This window comes from Bos indicus, chromosome 9, assembly GCF_029378745.1.
Source record: "Bos indicus isolate NIAB-ARS_2022 breed Sahiwal x Tharparkar chromosome 9, NIAB-ARS_B.indTharparkar_mat_pri_1.0, whole genome shotgun sequence".
Taxonomy (NCBI): domain Eukaryota; kingdom Metazoa; phylum Chordata; class Mammalia; order Artiodactyla; family Bovidae; genus Bos; species Bos indicus.
In genome coordinates, this window is record NC_091768.1 from 62613949 (window position 1) to 62631465 (window position 17517).

At 37.3% G+C, this 17517-nt stretch overlaps 2 protein-coding genes across 9 annotated transcripts in view; one reads left to right on the forward strand and one right to left on the reverse strand.

Moving 5' to 3' along the window:
* Positions 1–489, forward strand: part of RARS2 (arginyl-tRNA synthetase 2, mitochondrial) — a 73324-nt gene extending 72835 nt beyond the window's left edge. For all 8 annotated transcript variants that reach the window (XM_070796108.1, XM_070796105.1, XM_070796110.1 and 5 more), the window contains one exon: positions 235–489. In XM_070796108.1, the coding sequence (XP_070652209.1) occupies positions 235–321 (87 nt within the window). In that variant the 3' untranslated portion in view covers positions 322–489. The remainder of the gene's footprint in view (positions 1–234) is intronic.
* Positions 490–3876: 3387 nt separating this feature from the next.
* SLC35A1 (solute carrier family 35 member A1) overlaps positions 3877–17517 on the reverse strand; it is a 31445-nt gene continuing 17804 nt past the window's right edge. Inside the window, exons 3-8 of the mRNA XM_019967381.2 lie at positions 15267–15426; positions 14938–15090; positions 9460–9526; positions 7393–7569; positions 6770–6904; positions 3877–4780 (exon numbers count right to left, since the gene is read on the reverse strand). Coding sequence (XP_019822940.2) covers positions 4653–4780; positions 6770–6904; positions 7393–7569; positions 9460–9526; positions 14938–15090; positions 15267–15426 — 820 coding nt within the window. The 3' untranslated portion in view covers positions 3877–4652. The remainder of the gene's footprint in view (positions 4781–6769; positions 6905–7392; positions 7570–9459; positions 9527–14937; positions 15091–15266; positions 15427–17517) is intronic.

Below are 17517 nucleotides of genomic sequence, written 5' to 3' on the forward strand. Positions count from 1 at the left end.
TTCATGGTGTTTCTGTCACTCCCATCCCACCACCCTTGAGTACCAGTCTTCCTAAAACAAATTCTAGGAATTTGTCTTTCTTTGCTCACAGCCAACCCTCGGGCACTTGGCGATATTGTTCCTACTTTAATTTAGAAGAATGTTAGAATTACTTCTAAAAGCAATTTTACTTATTCAGTTATAGTTAGCCTGTTATTGGATTGACCTTTGATCATTCTTTGATTTATTTTGTAGGCCAGACTTCACCTTTTCAGAGCTGTCCGCTCAGTCCTAGCCAACGGAATGAAACTTCTTGGAATAACACCTGTATGTAGAATGTAATTTCTAATTAAATTGCTTTTAAAATACTAAATTCTAGTTATCTATTCTTATATGCCTTGCTATTTAGAATAGAATTGACTATTATTCTGTGTCAGAATCTATATTTTATTGTCTACATTTTATTAAGTGATTTGTCAACTTATTAAATTTTTTTATCTTTTAAAATCATCTGAGTTCTCTCATGGTCAATAAGTACTAAAAAGACTTTTATAAAACTAAGTGAAGTCTTTTTAAAGTCACTTTGGTCTACTGGAGACAGAGGACTAGAGTTTAAACTCGGGCTTGAGGGTTTTTGTTTTTTAATAGAAGTATAGTTGACTTACAATATTACATTAGTTTCAGGTATATATAGTGATTCACTATTTTTATAAATTACACTGTATTTAAAGTTAATACAAAACAATGACTGTATTTCCCTGTGCAACACAATATATCTTTCTTCCTTACCTGTTTTATACATAGTAGTTTGTATCGCTTAAGCTCTACCCGTTTTGCTTCTCCCCACTTCCCATTGGTAACCACTAGTTTGTTCTCTGTACCTGTCTTTGTTGTATTCATTTGTTTTACTTCTAAGATTCCACATATAAGTGATAACAAGAGTATCTGTCTTTCTCTGACTTATTTCACTAAGCATAGTAACTCTAGGCCTGTCCATATTGTTGAAAATGTCAAAAATGTCAAAATTTCATTTCTTTATGGCTAATATTCATGTATATACACATCTTCTGTTGCTGGATACTATGTTGCTTCCATATTTTTGCTATTACAAACAATTCTGCTGTGAATCCGGGGGTGGGGGTGGGGGGCATAGCTCTTTGGTGTTTTTATTTTCTTTGGATATATACCCAGGAGTAGAACTGCTGGATCATAGCCCTATTTTTAGTTTTTTGAGGAACCTCTATATTGTTTTCCAAAGTGGCTGCACCTATTTACATTCCCACCAACAGGGGGAGTTAGTCCCCACAGGTGCACACACTCCAGTCTAGTGGCACCTAGGCTTCCCCAGCCCTCCTGTCCCACCAGCCCTCCGACCAGCCAAGGGGGCTGGCTGTGTCTGACCCAGGGCTGGGGTGCCCAGATTCTCTACTCATGTGATCTCCCTTCTGAGTCCCTTCCCTGGGGCACTAGTCCCAAACTGCTGCTTTTCCTTCCTTCCTACTGATTCTGTGTGGATCTTTCTTACAACCTTGGTGTACAAGTCTTTCTGCCCATTTCCATTTACTTCTCAGTGAGACCTGTTCCACATGCTGATGTATGTGTCCGTGGGGTGATGTGAGTTCTGGCTTGAGGTTTCTTACTATACCATTCATCCAGAAACTCTTCTTATAAATAAGATTATTTGGTTTTTTTAAAACTTGTGAAGAAAAATCTCAATTTTCCTAGGATTATGAGTGTTCTTATTAAATTTAGGGGGACCAAAATTAAGCTTTTTTGCCAATACAGCTGACTACTCCCAGAAAACAGATCTTCTACTTACCTTTTCATTGCTGTGTACAGATAACTCTTAGCACACTACATGAACTGGGGCACTGAATACATCTGAATAACAAGGAATTACTTTATAGATACCGACTTAGGATCCTTGTAAATTAGCCCATTAAAGCATATTTGAAATGGAGTTTCCCAGTTTCGTGTATCTGCATATTGTTAAGTACATTTACCTGCTTAGGGAACATGAGTAGGATGTGATCTGTTTGATAGGTTCAGCTATCCTCATCTGAGAATTTCCTTTCTGATCTGCTAAAATTTATTCTATTGATACTAAAAGTCTTCTGAATACCAATGACAGTCTATGCATAGAGAAGCCAATTAGCATGAACTAAAGCTTCTTTTTTTTTTTTTTTAAAGCTTCTTTAGTTGAGTGAGCTTAGGTTTATATTGGCAAGTATCACATACATTGTTAATCCTAGAAAAGACTCCAATCTTAAGTGAATTAGCTTCCAGATTGCTAATTCTCTACTTAAAGTATCAATATTTCTTCAGCATAAATCAGCCATGGAATAAAAACGTAAGTTGGGACCTGTTTACAGGTCTAGTATCCCCCGCCTCTTCTTTGGAAAAAGCTTTCCCTTTCCCAGATCCTTAGTATTCCTAACTTCCTTAGTATTTGAATTTTGAGTAAAATGACACAGGGTCAATGATTGCTAGAGCCAAGTCTTTGAAAAAGCAGCTCCCTGAAAGAAATGTACATTAATTCCTATAGCCTAGAGCCCTCAATTCAGTTCAGTCATTCAGTCGTTCAGTCGTGTCCGACTCTTTGCAACCCCATGAATTGCAACACGCCAGGCCTCTCTGTCCATCACCAACTCCCGGAGTCTACTCAAACTCATGTCCATCGAGTCGGTGATGCCATCCAGCCATCTCATCCTCTGTCGTCCCCTTCTCCTCCTGCCCCCAGTGCCTCCCAGCATTAGGGTCTTTTCGAACGAATCAACTCTTTGCATGAGGTGGCCAAAGTATTGGAGTTTCAGCTTTAGCATCAGAACTTCCAATGAACACCCAGGACTGATCTCCTTTAGGATGGACTGGTTGGACCTCCTCGCAGTCCAAGGGACTCCCAAGAGTCTTCGCCAACACCACAGTTCAAAAGCATCAATTCTTTGGCACTCAGCCTTCTTCACAGTCCAACTCTCACATCCATACATGACCACTGGAAAAACCATAGCCTTAACTAGATGGACCTTTGTTGGCAAAGTAATGTCTCTGCTTTTCAATGTGCTATCTAGGTTGGTCATAACTTTCCTTCCAAGGAGTAATTAATTTCCAAGGAGTCTTTTAATTTCATGGCTGCAGTCACCATCTGCAGTGATTTTGGAGCCCAAAAAAATGAAGTCTGACACTGTTTCCCCATCTATTTCCCATGCAGTGATGAGACCAGATGCCATGATCTTCGTTTTCTGAATGTTGAGCTTTAAGCCAACTTTTTCCACTCTCCTCTTTCACTTTCATCAAGAGGCTTTTTAGTTCCTCTTCACTTTATGCCATAAGAGTGGTGTCATCTGCATATCTGAGGTTATTGATATTTCTCCTGGCAGTCTTGATTCCAGCTTGTGCTTCTTCCAGCCCCAGCGTTTCTCATGATATACTCTGCATATAAGTTAAATAAGCAGGGTGACAATATACAGCCTTAATGTACTCCATTTCCTATTTGGAACCAGTCTGTTGTTCCATGTCCAGTTCTAACTGTTGCTTCCTGACCTGCATATAGGTTTCTCAAGAGGCAGGTTAGGTGGTCTGGTATTCCCATCTCTTTCAGAAGTTTCCACAGTTTATTGTGATCCACACAGTCAAAGGCTTTGGCATAGTCAATAAAGCAGAAAGAGATGTTTTTCTGGAACTCTCTTGCTTTTTTGATGATCCAGCCTAGAGCCCTACAGTCTTAGAAATTCCCTTTGTTGCTGTTTAATGCTAGCTAGAGTTACTTTATAGCCCTTTTTTGCAACTTGATAAAAGTCCGCATATAGAAAGCTAAAAAATTTAATGGTTTGGGCTTGTGTTTATGCTTAAGCATTATCTTAATGGTCATATCTACAATACAAGTAGTGAGCAAACAGATTTCATATAATAAATTGTTTATTGCTGAATTTTCCCATATCATAGAAATTTTTTAAAAAAACACTGAAGTTTCACAAATTATTGAGAGCCCAACAGTTACATACTTTATTTAAAAAAGTACAAAAATGACATTAGAAATATTTTTTGAAGAAAAGTATATCCTCTAACAGCAAAGAAATATGAATCCAGACAATGAATGGCACAAAGACAGCACTTAAAGGGGTATTCAGTCACCACCCACACATCATTGTCTGAGTTTCTAAATAGATTCAGTTGGAGAAGTTACACATTCAGTTTGTTTCTGAACTAGCCTGTCTTGGTTTTGCCTCCTTTTTGTAAGAAGAGAGTCTTCACTGCTGCTGGGACTAAATACTGTACATGCCTTGGAGAATAAGGAGGGGTCAACCCTTCTCCCCTGGTACCTGAACAAGAGAACAGTTAGTACAGAAATGGCTTTGGCACTTTAACCTTTAACATAACCCCAAACCTCATTAATTGAATATTGCAGCCTCGCATGATTTTTTTTTAAACACCACATCATCTCCATACTTTTATATATACATTGTTATATATACAATAATAAAAATCCTTCATTCTTAAAACAGGTTGATTCCAAACAGGTCACATTAAAACTCTGCAATTCATTCACATAGCTTTCTTCTTAATTCTTAGGCTAAACAGTTTTTGTTTTTTAAATCGACCTTCTGAAATTGACTTAAGGCTCTAGTTTAATATAAATGGTTTAGTCTTAGTAGGAATCTCTTTTGAGGCTAAAGTCACACACCGATGACTCTCTGTTTTGAATCTGTTTCTCCTTGTTGGATGGACGTAGTGTCTTGTCTGGGTAATCCATAGAGATATATAGAAACACAAACAAGAAGAGTACCCAGAGCAAAGGTGAGTGCTGGAAAGGAAAAAAAAAAAGAGCTTAATCTGTATTTGTGCCCTTAAAACTACATAACAATGATCAGTTTAAAATTTTGAAGACTTTGAACTGTGGGTTTACACTATCAGATTGTATGGAAAATAAATTTTAAGTGTTCTGTATTTTGATGGTAAGGTTTAGAAAAGTAATCAATTCTAGCGCCACCCCTACCCAAAAAAACAAAAAGTGGTAAAGTCAAGGGAGTGACAATCACTGACTACACACTTTTCAAGAACACACGTATCACTGTCTTGGATCACGGACCGAGAGCATACCAACATCCCTATATGCTGACTGAAAAAGCAGGGAAGTATGGATTTTCCATGATACTAGAAGCCTGTTAAAGTTTAGAGTAAGAGGTAGTTAGCAAATTCAAAAAGTTAGGTGACTAATGATTCAAACCTTTGAGGACTGCATTCCTGAATAGCAAATGAGGTGGTGATTTAATCAGTAAACTTATATTTTCTGCTAACCTTTTTTTTAATCTTCTTAATTCTGAAAATCAGGGCATAACTGAATTACTTGCCCAAAGGAGGCATTATATAACTAAATATTTGTGTCAAACTGTATATTCTGTTCAAAACTAAGCCATATTCTATTTTAGGGAGTACAAGGGCACAGTCTTACTATCTTTTAAAAAATGTCATGCAGAGAAATGATATCGAGCCATGGATTTTAATTCATCCCTAAGACAGACTAGCTTTTCCTTCAGAAAGGGGGGAAGAGGGTAAATAGAAAACTAAGATTGCTAACATTCTTAATTAAGTTCCTTGACATCAGTCAGCCAGAACACTGACCAGAAAGCATTTACACTGTTCCCAGATATTCATTAGGAGTACAGGCATAGGATTTGTTGAGCATAAATTAAGATGGATCAAAACGCAAAGTGAAAATAAGAGAAGAAAAAACATCTAAAGGAGGGCCTAGAAATGGAAAGCAGCTGCCTTTATACAGAACACCTGTGTGCCAGGCACTGTTCGAATAAGCACTTCGCCTAAAATAACCCTAGGAGATGGGTGATCTTGTTCCCAATTTACAGACACAGAAACTGAGACGTGGGTTAAGTAACTTCCCCAAGGCTGTTCAGCTAATAAATGGTACAAGCAAGATTTGAACCATACTACCAATTTTTTTCTAAGATATCTACAACATTGATGTTCTTCTATTTGCATTTATAACAAGTCAGTTTTAAAATGAAATGTAAATACAGGCCAGATCTAATTCTTTTACTTAATGTTGATATTTGACAGATTTTCCTCATGTATTAGTTTATGGTATATCTGATAAGTCAGTATCTCTGCTTAAATAATTCAGAAGCCAATTAATAGTGGATATGGCTAGGGAAAATCAGAAGGACAAGCATAAAGGAGGTGCCAGAATGCCAGCTACAGTAATGACTTTATTAATTACGTATTAAATGAAATAAAGATAGCTTTATAAAAGAAAATTTAGATTTGGATTGTAGTTTCAAAAGCAGGTTATACCCAAGTCTAAAACGGAAGGTACAAACTAAGGGGGAAATGAAGTTTTACTATTCTTTCCTCAAAAAAAAAAAAAAAAGCCAAGTTTACAGTAATTCCCTGGGGTAAGTAATCAATTCCTCAAGTCCTTCTGTTTCTTTTCTTATGTACCTAGTCATACTGTATTCACGCTGAAGCACTTAAGCTGTCTTGTATATAATACCTGGGAAACAGGAAGGCCCTGACTGCAAAAATGCTCTTCCTACTGAGTAGCCTGCTCACTCTCACACAGAAGTAACACCCTTGGTTTAAGCTCTGGAACCATTTAAATAACAAGTACCGTGAACCCCACATTCCACACATATATGATGCACTTCTAGGATAAACTATAGCAAAACTAAGGAATTTCTGTAAACACTATAAGCAACTGCCATATTTAATAAAAGATGAACCAAGGAAATGAGAAGCTCTTCCCTGTTAAAAACTTACAGTACAAAGTAAGACATACTTATCTGTAATCCAAACAGCATCACTGAAGCAATGGTAGACAGGACAATGGCAGCTGCCGCAGAAAAGCCTTTCATGATATTGTCTGTGTATTTGACCACTATAGACGTGTAGAGGCCTCCAACACTGGCAAGGACTTGTGTACAGAAAGAAAGAGAATCTTAACACTCATATGAAACATTCTATGACGGTGGGGCACTTTTCATCCCCAGAGATGCCATACTAATTTACCTAGGAAAATGCTATTTTCCTTAGACGCAGCCTTCTCAGAGAGTTTGTACTAAAAGTGAGTTGTAATTCCTACAAAACGTTGTTTTTCAGATGCCCAAAGGGCTATGTACTCTACTACTAAACTGTACACACTTATTGCTAACACATTAGGTACTTTTGATTGTGAAGGCAAAAATTGCTTTGGGATAGCTTTGCCACAAAAGTAAGTCAATAAAATCAAAATTACATTTTCAAGCTGGTATTCTCAGTATCAAAGGAACAATTTTAAAATGCTATAAAGGCTTAAATGACATCTAACTTATATTACATAATATAATATAAACTATATTATTATATTGTTAATATTTTTTTTAAAAAAGATCTACCTAGAACTTTTAATTCCTAGATACTTACAGATGACAAACCAGACATAATATGTGTAACCAAAGAAAAATCCTTTTTCTTTAATTTCAGCTCCATCTGACAAGTAGACGCCAACTAATGTCACAACAATCCCCGATAGATACATCTGAATGTTTCTCACCCAAAGGGAAGTGTCTGAACTCTTTAAAACTTTTTCAAAATATACTCCTGAAAGAAAATTAAGCATGCAAATATGAAATAGATATTATTAGAAATTAAAATGTCTTTCATTTAGAATAAAAATCTAAAGATATAAAGTATATGATTTAGGAAACATTTTATATTAATTTGATGCACGTTTATTATGCTGGTTATGACACATGCCATACTGAACATTACCAGTTTGTTTTTACAGAGCATATAGAATTAATAACCAAGAGGGAGCTTTCTAACCCACATTTAATAGGAAATCTTAATATTGTTAAGTTTCTGCCTTTATTATAGCAGTGAGCTAGATCACCAAAGCTGTCTACTAATGCCAATGAAACACTTGGTTTGGTCAGCTAGAAAACTATACTGTTAAGAGTCAATTATCTTAATCATACTCCTATAGTATCTGCTTAGTGATGAATACTCTCCACTTTGCAAAATAACCTATATAATCACCACCAGGAATTTTTTTTTCAGAATAAGTAACACAACCAAAATAAAATTTAAATAGAACCTGCTGAGTGAAGCCACTTTCCTTTAAAGCAGGGGTCCATAGGCCAAGTTCATACACACTGTCAGAAGGAACATGAATTCCCTAACCAGACAGTGTTTTGTGGATATGTGCGTTTTTATGAGGTTGATGATCCATAGCTTTTTAGGTACTCCAAAAAAGCACGTAACTTCTCCCTCAAAAAGTCATATAGCACAGCTATAAGTTCTATACTTGAAATGAATGTGTGTTTAACAAGAACATTAAAGAGTTTCGTTACAAACGCTAGAGACTCTGCCACTAGAGTACCCATCAACTAAAATGAAATGAAAACCAAGATTTTTTTCTTTGATGAACCTATGTTGGAAAGAGCCAGAGAATGGAAACAAACGTAATGGCTACTCCTGTTTCTAACTTTGATTTTCCTCATCTGGAAAAACCATTCAACTATTCAGTTCTCAGTTACTCCAAGCATAGAGGGGTATTAAACCACCTACTGTTTCCTCACTTGTGTACTGAGAGGTTGAACTAAACAGAATGTTGGACACACTTTAACTGTTCAAAATAGTGCTAAAAATCAAATAGTATATTATTTCGAGTGTAAGTCAATTTTTGTTTCTGATTTGCTGTTTAAGAATAAAAGTCTAGCATAATGCTGTCATTAAGTTTATTCCTAAATTTAGATTTTCCCCTCTTATCAAATGACTAGATGAAAAGAGAAAAAGATTACTTTCCCAGTCAAAAATAAAGTACTATAAAATAAAAAAATAGTCTTAACTCTTGAAATAGCACAAATAAATAATAAAGATGTATAGCTATAACTAATATACCCTTTCAGTTTCTTCTCCATTGGAACTATTTGTAAAACATCTCATTTCTTATATTGCACTTAACATTCATACTTTTGTCTCTTCTTGATTCAGTGAGGGATTGCTTTTCCCTACACATGTGAGTCCAGACCTCCATGTTTATCTGATATTAGTGGTTTTGATTCTTCTCTCCCTTTTTGGCTCTTAATTCTGGGTACTAGGTTTTCTGAGGTATTTTCCACCTCCCTTTCCTCCCTACTCCATAATTCCTAATCTGTTGAAGCAGAGAAAGAAATTGAGAGTATGAGGGAAATACAGATAGCAAGCTGGTAACTAGCAACCTAAAGCAGCTGAATCTAGCCTGAGGTCAGTGCCAGAAAAATAGAAATACTTGAGCTTTCTGATGGCTAACTTATTCCATTTTCAGAGGTCTTTTTTCATTTATTTTGGGGTTCTTAGATGGACTGGGAATAGTCAACGATGACAAATACATTCTTAGGTAACTGCAAAAATGAGTAAGGACTGAGATCTAAGCTGAGTTAAACACTACTACATGCTTCCTCGAAAAACAATCTGACAACTGAATAAAGTGGTGCTTTTATGATTTACCTGCAAATCCTGAGCACAATACAGCAACAGCTATAGCACCAAATCCTAACAGTGGATTCTGTTCCACCTGCAATAGTAATGTTTTAAAAGTTATTCTTAGTGACTAAAAACACAACTCATCCAAGAGACCAAACAAATGAATACAAAAATCTGTTTACAGTTCTACTGAAAGTATGTGTATCAGACACAGCTTTTCTGTAGAATAAGACAGGACCAAACAAAATGCCATCCCAGGGACAGACAAAAGTATTAAGTTAAAAACATATTGGTCAAATCACAGGCACAATAAACGATAACCATGTGTGGCTTTTTCCTAATAACAGTGGCACCTGGGCATAGAATTGTGCATAGTCAGCCACCTGTTGGCCTTCCCAGGCGGTGCTAGTGGTAGAGAACCTGCCTGCCAAGGCAAGAGACACGGGTTCGCTCCCTGGGTTGGGAAGATCTGGAGGAGGGCATGGCAACCCCTCCAGTATCCTTGCCAGGAGAATCCTACAGACAGAGAAGCCTGGTGGACTACAGTCCATGGGATCACAAAGAGTCAAACACGACTGAAGCAATTTAGCACGCAAGCAGCAGCCACCACTTAATTTTAACTTCTGACACCACCATAACTCAAGCCCTTATAGGATCAATCATGGAAATGATGACACTTTGACTTGTTTTATTCCCTATCACCTATGGGATAAAGGACTTGTAAGATTTCCAGCTTTACTTAATTTTTATCAGATATTAATAGCATGACTTTTATGTTCCATATACACTATTTTAGATACTAAATGAATAAAGAAGAAGCTGATACACAGCTCTGATTCTTAAATAGTTAATTAATGTAAGAGATTAACATGTATATATAGTCATAATACTTTGCTAACAGATGCAGGTATATGGACCCCCAACCTATTGTTTCAACTTTATTTCCTCTTTCCTAAACTAACCCTCAGGAGCTTTCATCAGTCTCTTCTCAGAGATCAATGTTATCTGAGTGGTAGCACTCAGAAACTACAGGGTTGAGACACATGACTGTCACGTGATAAGCACATACCTTGTTCAAAACAAATAAGCCTGATATAAGGAGAGTATTACTTTAAGGACCTGAGAGAGAAGATATCTGCATGAAGATAAAAGGAGAAATAGAAGATACTATGAACTAATGATTCTGAAAGTATGGTCCCTGGAACAGCAGCAGCAGCAGCATCACCTGTTAGAAATGAAAACTGACAGGCATTCCCCAGACCTACCGAATCATAAACTGTTAGCCTCCACCCTCATAATCTGTTTAACCTTCCTGTTAATTCTGATGTACACTGTTTTGAGGATCACTGCTATAGACTACAATGGATTAACATGGATGCTTTCCTAATATAAACTATAAGACTGGCATAGAGATGAGAAAAAATAATGGAAGGACACTAGAAAGCTCAAGCTACTAAATATAATGTCTGACAAATTCTTGGCTTTTCTGCCAGTTTAATCTCTACAGTTAGGAAAAATGGTGATAGACACTGACTGCTCCTCTAGACTTAATTCTAACTGATAAACTACTGGGCGATGAAGTAGAAGTCATGGAAACTTAAGGGCAGTGTTTTAAGAGGATAAGCAACAGCCAAACACAGCATAGTTAAGGAGACCTGAGCTCCAGTCTTGAATAAATGAAAATTCCAAGAAATAAAACTGAGAAATTCCATAGCTAGTGGGAAGATGGTTCAAGAAGGATAAGAGTTTCAGAAGAATGAGATTCTCATGAATAGTAAACAAGTCAGGTGTCACTAGTTAAGGGTATCTTCAATGAATTCTCATTTTATAGGAACACTAAGAAAAAAAATTACAGTATACAAAACCAAGAGGAAACAACCAGGAATTTTAGTATCAAAAAAACTGAAAACTCAGAATAAGTGGAGGCTTGCAAAAATACTTTGAAGAAGGCCTTTAAAAGAGAAAAGTGTTTCTTTGGCTAAATGACATACTATTAGAGAGCAAGAAAATAAGAGTTACCCAAATATAGTTTCCACTTTCTCTGTGAATAATGATTTTAAATGAATGAATGAATGGAAAGTTAAGTCCAAGATGTGTGGTTTGCTATCATAAAAACACCTACCTAAATTGAGAAGCATCTTGACTAAGAACAGTAGCAAGTCAAGATAGTGTTCACTATATCTGTGAATATTACTAGGGCATGGAAACTATGCCAGAAAATCTGAATTGGGCAAATACTGTCCTGATTTTCAGAAAGGCAGAGCAGAGGAAAAGCTGCAGAAATTATCAAGAGCAGCTTGAGAAGTTGAAGGCAGGCCAGTACACTTACCAAAAGCACAGACTCAAGAGCCACACTGCCTGGGCTCAAGCAAGGTCACTGTGGACCCACTGCTAAGCTTCTTTCCCTATCAGTTTCCTCATATGAAAATGGAAATAAATACACACATCTCATATGATTGGTGTGAGCATAAGTGAGTTAATGTGTGTAAAGCACTTAGAACATTGCTAATAACTAGTGTGACTGCAGTGCTGTTACTGAATACAAGCAAAATCACAGAACAGATGACTTATAGAGCTTAAAAAGTCTAATGGTCATCACACACACACAGTGTGGCTTCAATAAGAAGATGACATACCAAATTGTCTTACTGAAAGGATTCCTAGTTAAGTGATGAGGGGAATTCCACAGAGATAATGTTCAGTAAGAAATCTGACAGATTTGCATAGTATTTTTGTTACTAAGACAGAGAAATGGAGTGAGGATAACTAGTTCTATTCATAGCTGAGTGAATGCTCATATAGCAAAGTGCTAATTAACAGAATAAAACCAAGCTAGACCCACAACCACTATCAACCAGCCAGGCATATGAATGAGCCACCAGAGAAACAGCTCCTCCAAGCTTAGGCAAGTCTTCAGCTGCCTGCAGCCCTGGCTGATACCTTGACTGCAACCTCTTATGAGACCCCTCAAGCCAGAATGTCTAAAAGAAGCCAGAGCTCAGGCACCCTTGAATTCCTGATTCATGAAAACTGTCAGAGATAACAAATGTTTCTTAAGCAAGAGGACAAAAAAGAGTCAAAGAGAGATCTAAAGGCATGTCCACAGAACTCTGATCCTGTCCTGTCTAAAATTTTCAGTGAAGACCCAGAAGACATATGTGTTGCATCTGCAGAAAGCATAATAACATTTCAAGAAAAAGCTAACAACCAATAAGGACTGGAAAGTCCTCAGAGGCTTGAACTGGCTTAATATAAAGGCTTATATTAATAAATATAAATATAAGGCTTAATAAATATAAACACATCTTGCACTTTGGTTTAGAAGCCTGCTGCACAAAACACATCTGAGAAAAACTGTGTGTGTGTGTGTGTGTGTGTGTGAAACAGCTACATGTGGTTATATAATCAGTTACAGAATGGATAGCCACCTCCAACCAAAAAAAAAAAAAACCCTGATATAACCTTAGGCTGACTGAACAAGTCTAGAGGTAATTAGCGAACTACAACTCAGCTCAGTTGGTAAAGAATCTGCCTGCAATGCAGGAGACTCGGGTTCTATCCCTGGCTCAGGAAGATCCCCTGGAGAAGGAAGTGGCAGCGCACTCCAGTATTGTCGCCTGGAGAATCCCATGGACAGAGGAGCCTGGTAGACTACAGTCCATGGGGTCACAAGAGTCAGACACAACTTAGCAACTAAACCACCACCAACCACCACCACCACAACTCACACTATTCAGTCAACATCTGGAGATGGTATGAGCTTTGGGGACATACTGAGGAAAAACAATGGCTAAAGGCATCTAGAAAAGAAATACAAGGCAGCACTGGCACGAGCCAGGGATCACAAAGTCTCCAGAAGGCATATTATAGAAAGAAACAAGGTTCTCTCAATAGTGGGACAGAAAAAGACACAGAGGGTAGGGTTGTGACACTGTTCTCAGACATTCCAAGGATCATCATGTGGAGCTAGCAGGGATCTGAGTTACTCTGATGAGAGCAGGGAACAAGAGGCAGTTACAGGAAGCTTCATTCTGTTCAAGATACGAAAGAACTTTCTAGAGTGCTCCAGTAGTCAAATTCTCTGCTTTAGTCTACTAAGCTTTTCATACACATTACCTATGTGAGGTGGACATTTGCTAAACATGTAAAGTGGTCCTGGAAGTTCATATTTAACTTTTAAGTGTTTGCATTATTTCCCAAATAATTTCTCCAATGGTACATCCGAGTTACAATGCAGTACATATTTGATCAGTGTTTGAAATGTCACCAAGAATATAAGCACATTTAAACATCATGTAAAGACAATAAAAACTTAATTTCAAACTCAGTTTCTGAGGAAAAAAAATTCTTCAGCCAGGCCAGAAAGTACGTAAAAAGCTGACTTTTTCTAGTTTCACAAGCTCTGTATACCTCCCCAGCTGCCTTCTGCTCCTAAAAGACCATGGGCCCCCTATGGTCATACCACTCTGAACTCCTCTGATCTTGGAGGCTAAGCAGGGTGGGACCTGGTTAGTACTTGGATGGGAGAACCCATGGTCTCTCATTTGGGAAGAATATGCAGAAGGAAGCTCCTGGCCTTCAGATCCTCCACTGTGGTTCTTCTTTCTACTCTTTGGGAAAACAACCAATTAAAGCATATAATACTTTTTTTAAAAAATCAGGTATATACCTTAATATTTAACTCTTGGACTAAAAGACGTGAAGGCGCCTTTTGCCCTATTTTAGTTATCAATTATCAGGAAAACCACTACTACTCCTCTCTAAGCCCAATTGTTGACAGTGGTTGTTATGTACAAAGCAAAATATTTTGTGACTGCAAGAGAACATGAAAATTAGATGGAGAAAACTTTGCCCGGTATTTCTGAGAAAACATCTAAAAGAGGCCTAGAAATTCTGAACATATACACTGTGTGGAAGTTTGCACAATTTGAGTCACAGGTTAGCTGTTAACTGTGGAACTTTGGATAAGTTACTTCCTCTCTTTGAAGTTACTTCAATTTTGTTATCCATAAAATGAAGGAGGGGCATTATATTGAGTTTAAGATACCATCCATCTCTAACGTATTTTATGCATATTCTCCGCTTTAAAAAAAAGCCGCCAGTATACCTCTCCTTAACAATAACATTTTCCTGAGGAGAAAAAAGGATATATGTAAGGCAAAGGTTCAAAGTGAAAGTGAAATCACTCAGTCATGTCCAACTCTTTGCGATCCCATGGACTGTAGCCTACCAGGCTCCTCCATCCATGGGATTTTCCAGGCAAGAGTACTGGAGTGGGTTGCCATTTCCTTCTCCAGAGTATCTTCCCGACCCAGGCATTAAATCCCGGTCTTCCGCATTGTAGGCAAATGCTTTACTGTCTGAGCCACCAGGGAAGTCTGGCAAAGGTTATTTTCACTCAAAGAAATATAATCAAGCTCCATGCATCAGTGTGACTGTCTGAAGTGCATAAGACTTTAAAAAGTTTCCTAGTTTAGTTACATTAAGTATTTTGTTTCTTACCACGACTTTTGTGGCTTGGGCTGGTTTCCACTGTACGAGTATGACTCCCCCACACAGCATAAAAACTGAAATCCACTGTAACTTGCTAAGCGTCCGGTTTAACATTAAAACAGTACATAGAGCAGTGCAGGGAATCTTCAATTGGTACGTCACCTAAGAACAAAACAATGAACTAATCAACTCAGCTAACATTAGACTCTGACACAAATATATATCTGGTATCATTAATAGAACTGAGAAAAATATTTGATAGTGAGATAAAGGGTTAATAAAAATCCTTTCGCCATAAAAACGTTTTTAAAGATTCTGCACTTTTGATTACCACCTACCTGGTACACTGCTGCATCCAGATTGCTCAGAGCTAGAAAAGCCATGTTGTTCTGCACAGCATACACTAAGGAAGGCACGCTCAACTTCATCAGCTCCTTGGGGCTCCCCAAGACATTCTCTCTCAAAGATGCCTTGAATCTACCCAGATTACCAGTTTCTCTTTGAAAACAAAAAGGGGAAATGAGAGGAGGTGAGGAAGAACATGAAAGGTCATCCTGTTAGATACCATCACAGGTAGGGGAGCTACAATGCGTTAAGTTCACTGATAGAATTTAGCAAACTTAGTTTATTTTTAGAATTTTTGACTAATTTTAGATTTATTAAAAGAAATATACCAACAATAAGTGGAAAACAATTACAATTTCTATTTGGGAAAATATGACAACTTGGTTTACCATCATCCACCTCTGCTCAGAGCTCCAGAGGCTTCTGAGTATATGAAATTATGAGATAACAGGAAACCAGAATTGCTGATATTACCCATAAAAAATTAATCCCTGCCACTTTAACTGCCATTATATCAAGTTTACCCTGATTATTTTTTAGATTAATCAGACTGCATATCTGTTTTAAACAATTTTTAATTACAACAGATTTAAACTGCAAACAAAAGGAAAAAGCTTTAGTACTTAAAGAAGTTACTTGAGATTAATTTATAAATATTGACCTGCATCACTCAATGAGATAGGAATAGGAATTGAGTGATGTAGGTCAATATTATTTGTAAACTAATTCGGTGTTTGTGCAATATGGTGGACAATAAATCTTTAGATAACCATATTCTCATAAAACTCAAGTATGTATCTATATAACTTTGCAGGAAATCTGAATAATTAATACCAGTAAACTGTATCTACAGTGTACATAAAGTTCACTACTTGACTGCATATTGATTAATGCATGCTCTTAAGTATTCTTATTCTTCTGCAGGAGGAACTATTGATAGCTAATCTGACTCATACTTTCCCCTGCTATAAATCAGCTCATTTATTCCCTGAAAATACATATCAAAGAACACTTTCATAAGCATCAACACCAAAAAATGTTATATCAAAAGGCTCCTAACTACAGCTCAAAATATCCTTAAGAGGACCATAATGCTTCATTGGGAAGACCAATCTATGTCAACTCACAATGAGCCTCCAAATTTTCGGTTAACATATTAGAATCAACAGTCACTAACTGGGTATTTTCATATTAAATAGGGCAAAAATAATTACCCAGGTTCTGACGGGGAGCAAAAAGTCCATAATGTTGAACCGACTACCCATGCCTTTTCACCACAGAACACTACAGCCCCCAAGAAAATACTTAAGACAGGAAAGTTGGCCTGGACCACAGAAACACACGATGTCCTTAGTTACAGACCGTCTGCTGCCAAATTCAATACACTCCACACCACAATGGGAAATCCTCATGCTGAAAAGTAACACACAGCCTAGAGAGGACAAATGCCATCCAGAAGAGGGAGAGAATACAAGAAAGATGACTGTACTGGGAAAATCTACATAGAGATTTCCAGACACCTGAAGTTTGGCCCTTTAAACCTTTAACATTCTTTTTTTTTAAAAAAAAACAACACAAATCTATGATGTTCCATATAATTCTCCACATCTTAAAAGAGTAAAAAGAAAAATTTCTCAAATTTTCCATTATAAAACTGAAGATAAAAAAAGATTAAAAAGAATCACAGAGGTCCAACTCAAAGAACCATTTTAACAGGTGATATATTAGAAAACATAATTGAACATTTTGTCATAATTCTAAGAAGCACCTTATGATGGACGAAATATAAATCTTACAGAACACCGCTTTCACTGAACCGTTACTTTATGTCCATACAAAATACTTACTTTTCTACTGATGTGTCTTCAGGGTGGTTCCCTAAGGAACTCCTGAAAGATGGGTACCAGTTTGTACCCATCTTTTATGTTCTACTTCCTTTCATGTCTATGTATCTCCCATATACGATTCCTCAAGCTCTAGTTTAGTGGCTATTTATCCCTCCTCTAATCCCCATCTATGGGCAATGCCACCCCACATCCACTCCACAGAGATACTCTAAACACTCAAGAGTATCAGGTGAACTACTGGCTGTCCAGAGATCAGAGCTGGTCTCTTTATCACTGACTCTCTTGCTCTGCACGAGTATGGGCTGCTTACAGATCTGATTGCTTCTTCTATTAACCACCATGCCTGCAACAATAATCAGGGTTGCTGTGGCACCTTTTCTCCATGTCACTTTTTCTT